The following is a 17243-nucleotide window of genomic DNA, read 5'->3' as shown; positions in this document are numbered from 1 at the left end:
TCTGGCTAAGGCCATTTTTTTAATAGATTTTCTCGTTTAGCTATGGTCATTTTAAATAGATTTAAATCGTTTAGCTAAGGGCTTTATTATTTGATAGACTTTCAAATGCTCTAGCTAAGTGGTCATTTTTAAATAGACTTTCAAACGCTCTAGCTAAAGGGCCATTTTTAAACACTTTCAAATGCTCTAGCTAAGGGGCTATTCTGAAGTAGACTTCCAAACGCTCTAGCTCAGGGGCTATTTTTTAATACACTTTCAAACGCTCTAGCTAAGTGGTCAATTTTAAATAGACTTTCAAACGCTCTAGCTAAGTGGCCTTATCACATAGCCTTTCAAATGCTCTAGCTAAAGGGGCCTTATCACACGGCCTTTCAAATGCTCTAGCTAAAGGGGCCTTATCAGGACTTTCAAATGCTCTAGCTAAGGGGCCTTATCACAGAGCCTTTCAAACGCTCTAGCTAAAGGGGCCTTATCACATGGCCTTTCAAATGCTCTAGCTAAAGTGGCCTTATAAGATAGCCTTTCAAACGCTCTAGCTAAGTGGTCATTTTTTAATAGACTTTCAAACGCTCTAGCTAAGTGGTCATTTTTAAATAGATTTTCAAACACTCTAGCTAAGGGGCCATTTTTAAGTAGTCTTACAAACGCTTAACTAAAAGGCTATTTTCTAATATACTTTCAAACACTCTAGCTTAGTGGTCATTTTTAAATAGACTTTCAAACGCTCTAGCTAAGGGGCTATTTTTTAATAGACTTTCAAATGCTCTAGCTAAGTGGTCATTTTTAAATAAACCTTTAAACGCTCTAGCTAAGGGGCCATATTTTAATGCATTTTCAAACGATCTAGCTAAGTGGTCATTTTTAATAGACTTTCAAACGCTCTAGCTAAGTTGGCAATTTTAAATAGACTTTCATACGATCTGGTTAAGGGCCCATTTTTAAATACAGTTTCAAATGCTCTTGCTAAGTGGTCATTTTTTAATAGACTTTCAAACGCTCTAGCTAAGGGTTTATTATTTGATAGACTTTCAAATGCTCTGGTTATGGTCATTTTTAAATAGATGCCCAAACGTCGCAGAAGCTAATAAAGGGCCATTTTTAAATAGACTTTCAAATGCTCTAGCTAAGGGGTATTTTTAAGTAGACTTTCAAACGCTCTAGCTCAGGGACTATTTTTTAATAGACTTTCGAACGCTCTAGCTAAGTGGTCAATTTTAAATAGACTTTCAAACGCTCCAGCTAAGTGGCCATTTTTAAATAGACTTTCAAACACTCTAGCTAATTGGTAATTTTAAATATTCTTTCAAACACTCCAGCTAAGGGGCCATTTTTAAGTAGTCTTACAAACGCTTAACTAAAAGGTTATTTTCTAATAGACTTTCAAATGCTCTAGGTAAGTGGCCATTTTTAAATAGACTTTCAAATGCTCTAGCTAAGGGGCTATTTTTAAATATGCTTTCAAACGCTCTAGCCAAGGGGGTATTTTCTAATAGACTTTCAAACGTCTAAGTTAAGGGGTTATTTTTTAATTAGACTTTCAAACGCTCTAGCTGAGTGGCCATTTTTAGATAGACTTTCAAACGCTCTAGCTAAGTGGCCATTTTTAGATAGACTTTCAAATGCTCGAGCTAAGGGGCTATTTTTTAACAGATTTTCAAATGCTCTAGCTAACTGGTCATTTTTAAATAGACTTTTAAACGCTCTAACTAAGGGGCCATATTTTAATAGATTTTCAAACGCTCTAGCTAGGGAGGATAGATTAGTGATTTTGTACATTCAAACGCTCTAGCTAAGTTGCCAATTTTATATAGACTTTCATACGATCTGGCTAAGGGGCCATTTTTAAATAGACTTTTAAATGCTCTAGCTAAGTGGTTATTTTTAAATAGACTTTTAAACGGTCTAACTAATGGTTTATTATTTGATAGACTTTCAAATGCTCTCTAGCCAAGTGGGTCATTTAAATAGACTTTCAAAATGCTCTAGCTATGGCTATTTTTAAATAGAGACTTTTAAACGCTCTCTAGCTAATGGTGGTCTATTTTTTAATGATTAAACGCTTCTCTAGCTAAGTGGTCTTTTTAAGTAGACTCTCAAATGCTCTAGCTAAGGGTCACTCTTAAATAGACTTTAAAACGCTGGGTCGAAGTTTCTGACAGTTTTCCTCCACCTGGGTCGGTCAAACACATCGTCCTCTGACAACTGTTTGTCTCTCAGGCCTTCTCTAACTAAATCCATCCACCTTCGCTTCGGTCTTCCTCTTCCTTTCCCACCAGGCACCTTCATCTGCAACACTCTCCTCCCTACATATGTCTCACTCTTTCTCATCACATGGCCATACCACTGCAGTCTTCTTTCCTGGACATTCTTTGATAGTCTACGACTTTAGTAGTTCCTCTTATTCTTTCCTTCTTGATCCTGTCCATTTTTGTTACTCCACACATCCACCTGAGCATTTTCATCTCTACCGCATCCAATTTCTTCTCCTGCACTCTCTTTACTGGCCTTGTTTCTGCTCCATAAATCAAGGCTCGTCTCACTACTGTCTTATGCGCCCTTCCTTTAACCTCTATGTTGAGTCTGCGGTTGCACAAGACACCTGGCATCTGTCTCAAATTTTTCCATCCAGCCTGCACTCTGTGTGTTATTTCTACATCCAAATTTCCATCACCAGTCTGCTGAACAAAGATACCTAAATTTATGTACTCGGTTCAACCTTGTCCCTTCCATACTAATCATGGAGTCTTGGTCTTAATTTAAACTTAGGTATTAAGTGTTCTTCCTACCGACCTTTAATCCTCTGTCTTCCAGTACATTCCTCCATTGCTCTAGTTTTGAGTCCACTACCCCTCTGTTGGTGCTGTATAACACGATGTCATCAGCAAACAACATGCACCAGGGGATTTATCTCTTATTCCTTGAGATAGCACATCCATTATCAGGTCAAAAAGATATGGACTTACAGCAGATCCTTGATGTAAACCAGCTCTTACTGGTATCCATTCAGTTAACTCAACACTGCTTCTAACCTGCGTTTTTGCTCCTTCATACATATCTTGGACCAACCTCACATACATCTCCGGTGCTCCTTTTACTCATAATATATATATATATATATATATATATATATATATATATATATATATATATATATATATATATGTATATGTATATCATATATAATATATTATATATATGTATATATATATGTTATCTATAATGTATATTTCTTTAAAGTAGCGAGTTAAACATTTTCCATTTAATCTACCCTCATTTTTTCTCTACTTTGATCACGTATGACGTCACGAAGCGCGCTGTCCACAACAGCTGATATGACAGACGTCAGGAGCTCGCTTGTTGCAGCAGGTTTCTGCAGTTGGCCCCGGTGATGACGTCACGCGAGCAACGTCACATAAAAGGGACGGCCCAGCCTCTCGTCGATGGCAGTATAGCGTGCTCTGTGAAGGCGAGCGCAGACTACAGTATACTACTTCCAAGCTTTATAGCAGCAGTTTGACTCCCAGGATTTTAGTTGTATTGAATATTGTACGTGAAATACATTGCTTCAATGGATTTTGAGATGGACAATTGCGTCCACGGTGAGTTTAAATGTTTTTAAATGCTAATCGACACGGTTTTTCTTATTATTCGCGGTTTTTTAACTTAAGTTGATATTATTGTGACGTAGTCGTGATTTTAACTTTATCATATCCTTCATTAACACATCAGTGATTTTATGATTTTCAGTTTATTACGGATCATGCATGTTACGATGTCTGGTAACAAATTTTATCATGTTAGAAACAAAGAACTATAAACAGAAATCCATTCATTATACTTTTTACTATTTCGCATTTTTTTCTTCAACAGATCAGGAGCTCCGTAGCGTTTCGTTGTTAAGAAACCTACAGGTAAGCCATCAGCCTTGAATAATGCCAATTACTATGATGTTGACACTAGATTAATGTGTTACTTCTCATTATTTCTGTTATGGAGAGACCTGAGATATGTTAAATAAGACCTGAAGAATAATCTCTCTCTCTCTCTCTCTCTCTCTCTCTCTCTCTCTCTCTCTCTCTCTCTCTCTCTCTCTCTGCAAACTTACGGTAATGGAATGTTACAGGCTTTGTTTACGTTTCCAGAATATCAACAACGCGAAAGACGACGACGCTTTCATGGACTACGGCGCCCCGGAAACTACTGATCCTCTTCCTCCCCTCATCAGAAGGAACTCTAGCAAGAGGAACATGAACGCAGGATCAGAAAATAAAGAAAACAAGCTCTCCAGATATCCTACCTTGCTGAAATCCAAGAGCGTCCCACGGACGAACAGTGCCCTTGGGAAAAACAGCAATTTGTTTGGCTCCTTCAGATCAGCTGATGGGCCGTTGGGTGTGGTCGAGATTGGTCGTAGTTCCTCTCTCAAAAATTACGATTATTTTCCAAAAACTGACAGCATTCAAGATGAGGATAAGGATGTTGTTTGTCTGGGAGATGATATCAGTAAAGTGTCTCTGCAGGTTTCCACGGAGGAATTTTCAAGGTCAACAGGATGCGTCGCTTTACGTGCTGCTTGTCGTAATGACTCTGTAGCAGAGGGTACCTGTGGAGAATCGCCACGTCATGAAAACAAGGAAGAATCACAAGAGGGGAATTTAGGAAATTTAGAATCACGCAGTGATGAACACGAAGAAAATGAAGATTCACGTGAAATGACCAGTGTTCAGCATGAATCTCTTGACAATACTGAATCAAGTCATGGTGTAAATCGTGAAACAGAACAGTTGAATGAAGAAGGAAATCAGTTTCAAGTGCGTGGCCTTCTAACTAGTGCTAATGAACCCATAACAAATTGTAAAGAAAACGAGGAAGTGCTATCTTCTTTATTTCGTGTATCTTCAGAAACTACTGATGTATGCAGCGATGGAAATCATCAGTCAATTGTTGATCCAGTAAATGATGAGGAAGTTTATCAAGCTTATCAAATGAACGCAGACAAGCCGATGGATTCCACAACAAGGTCGTTGCCTGAAAACACAGTTCCTGTTCATGAGATAAACATTTTACCGTCAGAGGATAATACAGAACAGATATCAGTGAAATCCACTCAAATGCAGCATCTAGACATGACAACTGAAGATCAGTCTTCGTGCCAAAATATTCGGAAAAATTCAGTAAGTATCCTGTCGTCAAATCAAATCACACCCAAAGAACAAGCAGAGGATGTCGACTACTTATTTCAGAAGCGAAATTATACTAAGATCGTTTTAAATTGGCTTAAACGAGTTAACAATGCAGAAGACATCCAAGTAACAAATGCAGAAAAAGGAAACCCTTCCAGTATTTTGGAAACCAAATCTGGAAAGGAATGTCAGACCAGACCTTCCAAAAGAAGAGCATCATCGCCATCAGAAAATAGTCTAGTCATTAAAAGAGCAAAGACTTTATCTCCGAAAGCAAAAACAAGCCCTATGATAACGAGATTTTCAAAAAATATACTCAAAAACCAGTCCCCAAATCATGCTGCATCTCATATTGCTCAGAAAAAGGTAAGGTTTGTTATATATATCTTTAGACTGTTAGTTTTCCCTAAATAAAATCTAAAATATTTGCAAGAGTGACTTATGGTCTACAATATTGGTGTTATTTGTAAAAACTATAACACCATTTTCTATATTGTAGGTACAACTCTTCAAAGCTGTCGAGGAGGGTGACCTAGTTGCCACCAGAAAGCTGCTGAATCACACAGGACCTTCAATCAGAAATGGCAAGAAAAACGACACACTGTTGCACACTGCTGCAATCAACAATCAGATCGATGTTTTCATCTATTTGCTTGGTCTAATCAGCCCTAATGTAGTAAATAAGGACGGCCAGACACCAGCTCATGTTGCAGCAGCTAAAGGATACACACAGATTTTGAAAGTATTGTCATCTGATACACAATTTGATCCCGACAAAAGAGACGCCAAGCAAAGGACATTCAGAGACCTAGTAAGTATGTTATACAGTCTGAACATCTGTCAGTATACCTCATTTCTGTCGCAATTTCAATTGTGATCACAGGTATTGATAATATTGAGCGAGATTCAAGGATTTGCCTGGTAAACGGACAAGTATTCTTAACTTTCTTAATAGGCTAATAACATCTCAAATTCCTTACAATTTCAGTTAGTTGCTCCATTATTCAAAGCCGTTCTCGACGGAGATCACAAGAAGGCAAAGAACTTCCTGAAACTTGGAGCAGATCCTGATGGCCATGCTGGAGAATTAGTGAATGGGGTACTAGCAAGGGAACTGAGAGTAACCTCACCACGTCAGTTGGCAAATACACTGCACGGAGAACAGTTCTTCAGCGGTTTCCCTCAGGTAATTATTATTTCTGGGAGCAATAATCATTATAAGTTTCTAACTGTTTTTATATTTAATGGTTTCAAGTATATAAAGACGGACTTTTACCGTAGATATCACTGAAGAAAAGAAATTATTTCGTTGTAATTTCAAATACTTCATCTTTCACCTTTTCCTTTTTAGGTGTGTTCACCAAAATGCAATAATATCTGCTCTGGTGTGATGGATGTACTTGACACTGATCAAACTGGAGTCAACTGTGGAGGCTACGTCTGTGTTCTAGACTACCAAACCTTTGTTGGAAACCCTCAGCTAGATCGCAAGAACTCAAGCAGCAAAGTATCTAATCTGACACAACTGTTTAAAAAAGTGGGATATAAAGGAAGCATCCATACCTCACTGTCTCTTGAAGAAACCAGAAAAACACTTACAAGTCTGAGAGACAGCAGTGCACTGACAGAGTGTCGGTATGCTGTTTTCGTCATCTCCAGTCACGGCATCAACAAATCCTTCCTGACCTCTGACCAGAAAGTGCTCACAGCTGATTGGGTGATGGGATTCTTCAGAGACTCTGATTGCCCTCGGCTCAAGAATAAGCCCAAGCTTTTCATTTTCGACTTTGATTCGACTTGTCATCTTGAGAAGATTGATATGAGACGTGAGAAAGTTGCTCCCAGAGTAGAGGAACCATTGACCAACATGATTTCCTTGTCTTCTGAGAACTTCATGACAGGAGTTTCTGAAAAGTACTGTTTCTTGGCAGTCTTGTGCGAGACTCTGATGCACCATGGCAGAGGGAAAGATATAGTTGAGGTTCACAGAAACCTGATGAAGGCTTACACAAACCTGGGTCATAGTCCTATGGTGCAAATGAGTAACTTCGGTTTCACCGGAAAACTTAATCTTATTCCATAGTTTCATTCAGCAGTCTTATCCCATAGGGTAACTAGGACGAAGGAATTGTTTTATTTCTTTAGTCTAGTCACGGGTGCCAAAGTTAGCTTGAGATTTTTTTAGAATGAGACCAATACAACTACTTTTGCAAAGATGTCACACCATTTCCGCAGGCTCTGCTGTATTTTATAATTAGGAAATTTAATTCATAATTGTTACTTGAATATATGTTCTTAGAATACTGGTATCTTTAATGATTATATATATATATATATATATATATATATATATATATATATATATATATATATTATATATATATATATATATATAGTATATATATATATATATATATATATATAAAAAATATATATAAAGTAAATATGTATGTTAAATATTGAATACAATGTTACAAATACACTTAAATCTAAATAAATTTTAAATGTTAAACAAGAGATTTTGTTTTTCCCCACAAGTGGTTATAATCTATTTCCGTCAACACTTCTTATGAAGAATTTATTTATAATACAAGACCTCCGGCAGCAGATAACACTGGACACTAAAATATCATACGTATGAAAATCCCTAACACTTACGATTTTCAAAAATTTGCTGGAAAATCCTTTACTTTCCGACAATTTGTTACCAAAAAGTCCCAAGACTGGTACTGTTGCAAAAAAGCACAACATAGCACAGTCATGCTTTGCAGTCACGCATACATGTTTTCACAGACAGTCTGCAAACACATGGCGTCATGTAGTCCCATGAGACAGGCAATTTTGTAACCACATACACGCGATCCTTCTTGACTTGACCAGACCTCAAAACTTTAGCCAACACCAGACTTCACAATCTACGTCAGACTTTGGGAAATTGACAATACAGACCTCTGAAATGCTGTAGAAAGTTTATGGCAATGAGAGAATGGGCTGGGCCATTTGTTTAAGTGGTACTCGTACTTCGGGAGAGCCAGAATATCACTGGAGTACGTCTGGAAATGGCAGTAATATTGAACAAATTATGTAGCAGAATCAATAATTCACTAACTATAAAACTGCTCACATTGCCGACGCGTCAATTAAGAACGTTTTGAGTCGTAATGGAATATAAAATTTAGGCCATACGCCAAGCACTGGGAACTATGAGGTCATTCAGCGCTGAAAGGGAAAATGGAAGTAAAATGGTTCTAATGGTGTAACAGGAGGAAAACCTCCCGGTTATCCTGTGAAACAATTGTTTCGAGAGGGTGGACACTAAGATGGAAGAAAGGGACTAAGAACGGAGGTAGAGTAAAAGGAATGAAAAGAGTTGCAGCTAGGGGCCGAAGGGGCGCTGCAGAGAACCTTAAATAAAGTCCACAGTGCACAGCGTGAGGTACAATGACGGCACTACCCAGCTACGGGGAACGCTCTGAGTCAACTGATGGTAAACCTGAACTGTGACACGGTGACGAATTATAGTATGAATGAAAATGTGTGAATTTTTCTGCCCCACCAACAATTCTTAACAAAATTGAAGTTTAATTACGAAGGCATCAAGTTTAAACAAACCAAAACTTAAATTTAGAACACTTTCATTATTTTGATTTGATAAAACAAGATTCAATGATATTCCTCTTAACTGTGTCGTTGCACGGGACTAAAGTTCTTGCTTCACTCCAGTTAATAGGATTATCTAAATCTCTCATATGTACGAATAATGCATTCGATATTTGGCCAGTTCTCACAGAATATTGGTGCTGTTTGATTTATTGTGAAAGTGATTTTCCAGTTTGTCCATAATATATTTTATCAGACTTTTTACAAGGAATTTCATAGATGCAACCAGTAACATCTTTAGGAGAATTTTTATTACTAAACTCTTAACATTAAAATTACTGAAAACAACATTTATGTTGAAAAGCTTTAAAATTCTAGGAATTTGTAAAAACCTTTCATCATACAGTAACTTGAGAAGATTATACTTACTAAATTCAACTTGTTATTAGTTAAATAAAATGATTTCCTGGCTCTTCTCCATGCTACATCTACAAAGATCCTTGGGTATTTAAGTTTCAAAGCAATATCATAAATAGCCTTAAGAGCATTCCAGAAAAGACAGAGAATTAAACATTTTGATGATGACTGGAATAATAATGAACAAAAGAGGCAATGTTAGTTGATTTTCGAGAGACTGAAAAGGTGAAATTTCTATCATGTCTAAAGAAGCAATGTTAGTTGATTTTCGAGAGACTGAAAAGGTGAAATTTCTATCATGTCTATGGACAGTTACATCAAGAAAATTCAAATTGCAATTTCTTTCTTCCTCTACGGTAAATTTTATAGCAGGGACTAAATTATTTAGCTTAACCAGGAATTCCTGGAGATTTTCGTGAACTGGACAGATACACAAAATATCATCCACATACCTAAACCATATAACTTTTCGGGGCAATATTCTTGGTAAGAATTTTGTCTAAAAAATTTCCATATAAATATTGCCAAGGACAGGAGATAAGGGATTACCCATAGCCATGAAGAACTTGTGTACAAAAATTCCCCATCAAAACAAAATTTACTATCTTTGATACATAACCTTATAAGATTAGAGAGGTTTGCTACAGTTAAAGGAATATCATAACTTTCTAATTCTTCCTCTAAAAATTCCAGTAAATCATCTACAGGCACTTTTGTAAATAGAGACAACATCAAAACTACCGTAGTAAAATCAAATTTTAAATTCAAACTGTTCAATTTGTCTATAAAGTCGACATTATTTTTTACATTCGTATTAGAAATGTTTCCTACCAAAGGTGTAAGAATTCTTAGAAGCATTTAGATAAATTATACGAAACTGGGCCTGCTGAACTAATGATTGGTCTAATGGGGTTATTGATTTTCTGTCTTGACTAACCCGTAGAGATATGGTAGGAAGGAGCACTGAGTGGTAAACTTTTTAATTAAATGGTCAGAGCCCTTTAAAATGGATTTAATTTGTTAGCTAAAATGAGAGTTAACTGTCTGTGTAGGATCTGACCTCAGTTTCGCGCAAGTTTCACTGTCATTCAATAATGCCATTATTTTATTTACATAGTCACTTTTATGCATTATTACCACTGCATTAGACTTATCTGCCTTTGTCACTTGCGATGTCTCGTCTTTTTTAAGGTTTTGTAGGCCTGGAGAAATTTTGCAGGAACATTTGGGGAGGAAGTCCTGGCCATAGCGCCATACACAATATCTTTACAAATATTGATGTCATCAGGACAAATTACGACTAAATTTTTCCAAATAACAAAATGATTTTGAAATATCGACATAGTCCAGGTTAGAGTCAGAAACACCCAAACTTAATCCATATCCCAAAGACGTGCCCTAATTACTATATATCAGTTAACCCATTGTATACATACTTGTAATGCAATGGTCGGCATTAGCACGTATCTATGAATTATATATCCATTTTCCAGTATGTATGGAACCTTTTACTTACACTGTAAACATATTACTCTTCATGCTATACACAATACATTTACGCATACACCGGAGCCTCCTTACATAAGTACACATACACATACGCACATATATACTGTATATATATATATATATATATATATATATATATATATATATATATATATATATATATATATATATATATATATATATATATATATATATATATATATATATATATATGTTACAGTCAACATGCGTAATCAGTCATTACGCGTAATGACTGATGACTGAAATTTCAGTCATCACGCGTAATGCACTTAGGGGACATTTGATCCCCCAGGAGCTAGTACTAAACACGGCGAAACAGTGAGTCACCTACACTGTTTCGCCGGGTTTAGTACTAGTCCCTGGGGTCAAATGTATTTCGCCGTGTTTAGTACTAGCTCCTGGGGATCAAATGTCCCTAAGTGCATTTCGCGTGATGACTGAAATTTCAGTCATTACGCGTAATGACTGATTACGCATGTTGACTGTAACATATATATATATATATATATATATATATATATATATATATATATATATATATATATATATATATATATATATATATATATATGTATATATATATATATAATATATATATATATATATATATATTATGTGTGTGTGTGTGTGTGAATATACATTTATATATTTACATATATATATTTGTGTCTGTGTGTGTTTGTGTGTGTTTGCGAGAGCTCGCGCGAGAAAGTAAACGAAAACAACAGACACGCCCATATTCAAGAGAACGCCTGAGTTCGCCTGAACTCCCGGGAACTAACCTGCTCTAGCAAGTCGTAACGGTGAGTCACATCGCCCGGGGTCCGTTGCTTATGTCGGAGTCGGAGTACAGGCATTCAGTCATCATTCACTGAGCACAGGCCCTTGGTACAACTGCCCGCTGCTCTCGCTCGTCAGTTAAATGGAAGTTTAGTTAATTTTATTTATATATATTTTTAGTGCTTTATTTGTGTTCGTTTTGGAGAGAAATATAATTGGTGATATGAGCATTGACGTGCTTTTGCATGGTGAGTTTTTGTTTTGTTTATGTTATATTTTTGTTTATTACCTTATGTATATTGTTATCTATCTTTTAACAGCGATGTAGACACTTCTAGAATGGGGTTATACTGGTTTTGTGTTAATATTATGAATTTCCGCAGTAAACGATAAAGAATTCAAGCCTCCCCTTCAAAAATATTACAATTCATTTATGCATTTCAGAAACCCAAAAATCGTCTTTTCATGCTAAGCTATATTTTAAAAAACATAAAATTAGGATTAGGGAACAAAAAAACAAACATTTCGATTTTGTAACTTTTCACCAAAAGGGCAATGCTGAATGCCGCTGTACATCGTAGAATTAACTTGACCCGGTTTTATTTAGAGTTTTAGACACATATTCGTACGTCATGTAAAATATTTGCAGTTTTGTTTTTCACTTAACTTGCCACTTATTAGGGAAACGGGTCTCTAGAGAGAGAGAGAGAAACGTATAAAACACGTTCGTACGGTATTTGAAATGTCCTGCCAGCGAGAGGTTTCGCAATGACGTCAAAATTCCTTTCTCTATCTCCGAAAATAACATACAACCAGTCTTTCAAAATCTCTTGCTACAATTTACTTCTTGGAAATCTGGAAATGAAGTATATACAGTTATATATATATATATATATATATATATATATATATATATATATATATATATATATATATATATATATATATGTGTATGTGCGTGTCCTCCGTCCGCCATGTTAACATTTACCAGTTCGATAATCGTTGCTTTAGACTGCTCTGTCAATCCTGTCGCCACAACATTCAAAGCGGTATACAAAATGTTTACACGTGGTAATTCATTAGGATGTATGCAAACAATTAGAAGATCATATATCTTGCCAAATTATACTTCATAACAACAATACACCTTCCCCTTTTTCAAGTACGTAAAGAAATTATCTGGATTATTAACAACTATTTCTCATGGCACGGAAACAATGCTGATAAGGTAACACACGATTTATCAGGTACAAACTTGTAAATCTTATCACAGTCTGGCCATTTAACAGATAATGTCACATATTATTTACATCCAATAGCAATTATGGTATTTTAATCAATTTACCTATACCGTCAGTATCAGTTTCTGCTACCCGAGTATTATATTGTGCAAGGAACTGGAATTTTAGAGTAGACCTAACAGTTAGCCCAATTTTTCTGTTTTCGTTTTAATTTCACAAAGGCTTTTGAACGTTCAAGAAAGGGTAATTACATCACTCTTACAAAATAAATGAAAGCCCATAAAAGGTTTCATATTACCATGAAGAAAGGTTGTCAACATTTTTTTAGAATTTTGTCTTACGTTGCATATTGGATCACATAGCACAAATTAGTGTTTCACACTAATTTTAAACACCCTTAGAAGATATAATTAGCCATGTAGATTTCTCAAACTGCTGAAAATTTTAGCCTCCACCCACCCTCTGTGTTTGTGCGTGTGTGCGTGTTTGCATTAACTGAACGAGTTGGCCTAATAAGCAAATTCGATTTCACAATTCCCCCACTGAAAAAGTCGCAGCATAAAAAGTTATATACTTCATGCTGTACAGTAAGGTGTCAAAATGAGTCAATACTATTTGTATGCAGTGCAGAACGTTCAAGCTTCTTGGAAAGCCTAACAGTTTGTTTTTCCTTTCTAGGTTGGTTGCCCCGGGAGGGAGATAACGACAGGATGAATGAACAGGTAATGATGACGCACTGTTGGGTGTGTTCTTGTTTTCTCCACTTTGTTTTTGTTATAAATAATAATGGCTTTGTTTAGCTATTTAGTAGTCATTACTGTCTACACAAGTCTTGTAATAATGTAGTGTAAGCTTCCTAGGCCTATAATTATTATTTTTAAAAATCTTGTAATACTGTAATACAAACTTCTTAGGCCTATATTTATTATTTACAACAAAAAATCTTGTAATTCTGTAATGTAAACTTCTTAGGCCTACAATTATTGTTTACAAAAAAATCTTGTAATACTGTAACGTAAACTTCCTAAGCCTAGTGGATTCTGTTCAGTATTTCATCATTTTCCTCATTAGAGAAATTCTAGCATTACCTTTCTCTTTGCAGGCCCAGAGCAGCAGTCCGGATTCTGGAGTGTTCTCAGACGACGAAAGCCGCGATACAGTCTGCCTCTCCCCCAATCGAGAGGACTTGCTTTCGAGTGGGGACGAGTCATTTTCGTTAACACCTGAAGGTCGAGAAAGCCTGCGCCGTAGGATGTCATCAGGGGAGACAAAATACACCTGGGGTGAACTACCTGGGACTCCTGGTGTGGATGATTCAGTCTATGGATCCCAGTTGTCTAGAGAACCCTTTGATAAAATCGGCCTACAACGGTGCTCATCACTAGACAACACCATGCTTCACTTGGGTCTATATGAGCAAACCCCAGTCCGGTCGTTTACTTTACCAGGACATTCTCCTAACAAAGAAAACGTTACCGTGTCTGGAAATGCAAAAGGTGATAGAAATAGTTTTAAACGACGGAAAAGTAGAGGTGATGATTCTGATGATGATACTTGCGAAGGCTCTAGTCCAAGGGAAATTAGTCATACAGAAGAGTCAGCACTACGGAAAGAAAATGATATTGGTTACACCCCAACGAAACGTACAAGGTATTACGTAGACCATGCATTTGATGTTCTCGATACAGAGCAGCCCCGAAAAAAGATGAGATGTAGTTTTGAACAAAAGCAAAGTGAAGGCGATGGGGATACTTCTGATACTAACATCTGGTCACCTGAAGTGGCAGACGGTGAACCTCCTAGACTGGTTAGACTGAAATGCCTCTTACCAGGGGAGGCATTCAAGCAGCAACGGTTGCCAATGATAAACGCCCGGAGGCATAGACCTGCTTTCTCTAGACCCATTTCTTCGAGGGCTTCAAAAAGACATCAAGAAACAAGTCCCTCCTCCGACGCTGTGACGTCACAATCCTCCACCTCCAAAGTCATGACATCGCAATGCTCCTCCACTTCCGGAATTTTGACGTCACATCATTCCACCTTCGAACTCATGACATCATCACCAACATACGTCTCCGCTGAGGCCAAGCCATCCACATTCCAGGAGGGACAACTGTTTATTAACCTGGTTGCAAAAGTAGCCTCAGAGGGAAACCGAACTGTCGAGACCAAATCCATAGGCCTATGTACAGTTGCTAAGCGAGAGCCCGTTTTCAAAATTCCTGAAGTGCTTCCTTTGAGGAAGAGGCCACCGATAATAATAAGACAAAGTCAGTTCCTTAGAGGGGCGAAGCGAAAAAATGATGTGGATAGCTGACGATTAATTTAGTATTTTAATTCATAAAGACGTTATGTGTGTGTGTGTGTGTGTATGTGTATGTGTATTTTATGTGGGACTAATAACAATACCATATTGTTCTATAAACAGTGCCTTATGAAATGTAAATGTAGTTATCATTGAAAGTAACGCATTTATTTAATTTAATTTATTTGACATCAGCATATTTTTCTAATTTAGTGGGTAGGCTACCATTTCTCGTATATTTATTATCACTGCCGTGTATTGGGATGTTACAGGAAGAATGCATTCAACTCAGGGTTACTGTAAATAAATGTAAATACATTTTGTCCTATCTTTCTCCTTTCGTAGTTTGATAAATTTGTTCTCAGTAAAATTATGCTCTCACACAAGAGCAATAGTGAGTTGTTTATATAAAAAAAAAAAAACGAAAAAGAAGTTAGGAAACTGTTTAAAGTACCTAAAATGCCAAGATTTGTTTGAAAACTAGAAAAAAATGTGTCACTAGACCCAGAAATAAAACTCTGCAATAGAAACGTGTTTTTTAACGCTTGTTATAACATTTAATCTATCTTTTTGTGATGGTGGAATATAGAGCTTATGCCAAGCAATTGAACCTATGAGGTCATTCAGCGATGTAAAGGAAATTGCGAAGGTAGGTTTGAAAGGCGTAACAGTAGGAAAACCTCGCAGTTACGCTATGAAACAATTGTTAAATAATGGAATAGCAAGATGGAAGAATGATAATATGAATGGAAGCACAGCAAAAGAAATGAAAGGGCTTGCAGCTAGGGCCGAAGGGACGTCGCAAAGAACCTTTAGTAATGCCTGTTGTGCACCCGTGAGGTGCACTGATGGCCCCGGGGTTTTGTGGTACTAACAACGAGGAAAGCCTGTATTAAGTATATATAAAGTTAATTATTTTTTTAATTGGATTAAAGTCAGTATGTAAGACATACTTATTGCATTCAATGATTAATGTTTACTGGATAATATCTGTGCTTAACGAAAATACAGTCACTCTTAGAGAAGTGTCCGAAGAAAACGACACGCTTACAGTAATACGCTAAAAGAAAACGGAACTATACAAAACGGTCATAAACTTGAGTAACACATCTTTGGCATTTGTGTTAAAGTAGTTTTCCGATTTTCTGAAATTTCAGGGGTTCTTTTGATATTTGTGATTGGAAGTCCTGTATCACTTGAATTTTCAACCAAAATTCTTTTGAAATCTTCAGACAGCGTGATCGAATAGCTGATATTAAACTCATCACCACAGTGTGAAGTACAACAGTAGGCTACATGAATTCTGTAGGAAATCTAGCATAATTAATATACCAAATAATGGTGTCGTGTCATTTTTTGCTGTTAATTTGGTTTAGATTATGTTTCAATCCTTCATTATTACCTTTATTGACATTTTATTTTCACTTAATCATTTTTTATTTACCATATTCTTTATTTTGTATCCCTTTCATTTGTCAATATCACAGTTTTCGTAATTTGGTTGTTACGATTTAATAGAAAAAAAGTATATTTTTTCAACTTTATTTCATTTGCTCCTAAGATGTTCAGTATTTCATATTTTGCCACGAAATGTATGTGCTCTCTCTCTCTCTCTCTCTCTCTCTCTCTCTCCCAATAGTCACTTCAACTCAATGATACCCATTCATTATCTGCAATCTGTAAGCAAGATGGAAACATTTTATCACGATTATAAAAAGAAAATAACCCTTTTTGCTGTATTATATTTATGTTTACAAAAGCCAATTAAAAAAAAATATCCAGCATAAATTCAAAAACTATTTTCGAAATCTACCAAAGGTGGTCTTATAACCTATCTTAAGTAGTTTTGGGATCTTCAGTCTTGTTAGAATTTAAGTTCATTTTTTCTTATGAAAAGTGCCTCTCTAGAAATTGTAAACATTTCTTTAGCAGGGATAAGTTTATCTACTTATATAAGTGAGAGAAATCCACTTACAAATTGTAAATAAGTCTGAAGGTCAAACCCTAATGGATTATTTGCCTTTTTACGTAAAAAATGAACTTAAAGTCATGAAGCCTTTCTCCTTTACATAATAATAATAATAATAATAATAATAATAATAATAATAATAATAAATAATAATAATAATAATAATTGTTACGTATGTAAGGTGTCTTAGGTAACGCCGTCTGTAGACGCATTCACTT

At 36.1% G+C, this 17243-nt stretch overlaps 3 protein-coding genes across 4 annotated transcripts; 2 read left to right on the top strand and 1 right to left on the bottom strand.

Moving 5' to 3' along the window:
- Positions 1-2327: 2327 nt before the first annotated feature.
- Positions 2328-3077, bottom strand: LOC136845525 (uncharacterized). The gene is made up of 2 exons (XM_067115705.1): positions 2964-3077; positions 2328-2675 (listed from the first exon to the last, which is right to left on the bottom strand). Exons 1-2 carry the CDS (start codon positions 3075-3077, stop codon positions 2328-2330), a joined length of 462 nt encoding a protein of 153 aa, XP_066971806.1.
- Positions 3078-3442: 365 nt separating this feature from the next.
- LOC136845912 (uncharacterized) lies at positions 3443-7485 on the top strand. Of its 2 annotated transcripts, none has more exons than XM_067116396.1 (6): positions 3443-3599; positions 3871-3911; positions 4143-5549; positions 5683-5994; positions 6172-6369; positions 6535-7485. In XM_067116396.1, exons 1-6 carry the CDS (start codon positions 3569-3571, stop codon positions 7264-7266), a joined length of 2721 nt encoding a protein of 906 aa, XP_066972497.1. In that variant the 5' UTR covers positions 3443-3568; the 3' UTR covers positions 7267-7485. The 2 variants fall into 2 exon arrangements, with proteins under 2 accessions (XP_066972497.1, XP_066972498.1); XM_067116397.1 differs by having other exon boundaries at positions 5683-5998; positions 6176-6369.
- A 4104-nt stretch (positions 7486-11589) lies between these two features.
- On the top strand, positions 11590-15375 carry LOC136845911 (uncharacterized). Its single transcript, XM_067116395.1, has 3 exons — positions 11590-11758; positions 13430-13473; positions 13854-15375. Exons 1-3 carry the CDS (start codon positions 11734-11736, stop codon positions 15066-15068), a joined length of 1284 nt encoding a protein of 427 aa, XP_066972496.1. The 5' UTR covers positions 11590-11733; the 3' UTR covers positions 15069-15375.
- The last annotated feature ends 1868 nt before the right edge of the window (positions 15376-17243 follow it).

This window comes from Macrobrachium rosenbergii, chromosome 14, assembly GCF_040412425.1.
Source record: "Macrobrachium rosenbergii isolate ZJJX-2024 chromosome 14, ASM4041242v1, whole genome shotgun sequence".
Lineage (NCBI taxonomy): Eukaryota > Metazoa > Arthropoda > Malacostraca > Decapoda > Palaemonidae > Macrobrachium > Macrobrachium rosenbergii.
The sequence above is the reverse complement of the archived record's forward strand: the minus strand, read 5'-3'. Positions and strand labels throughout refer to the sequence as shown.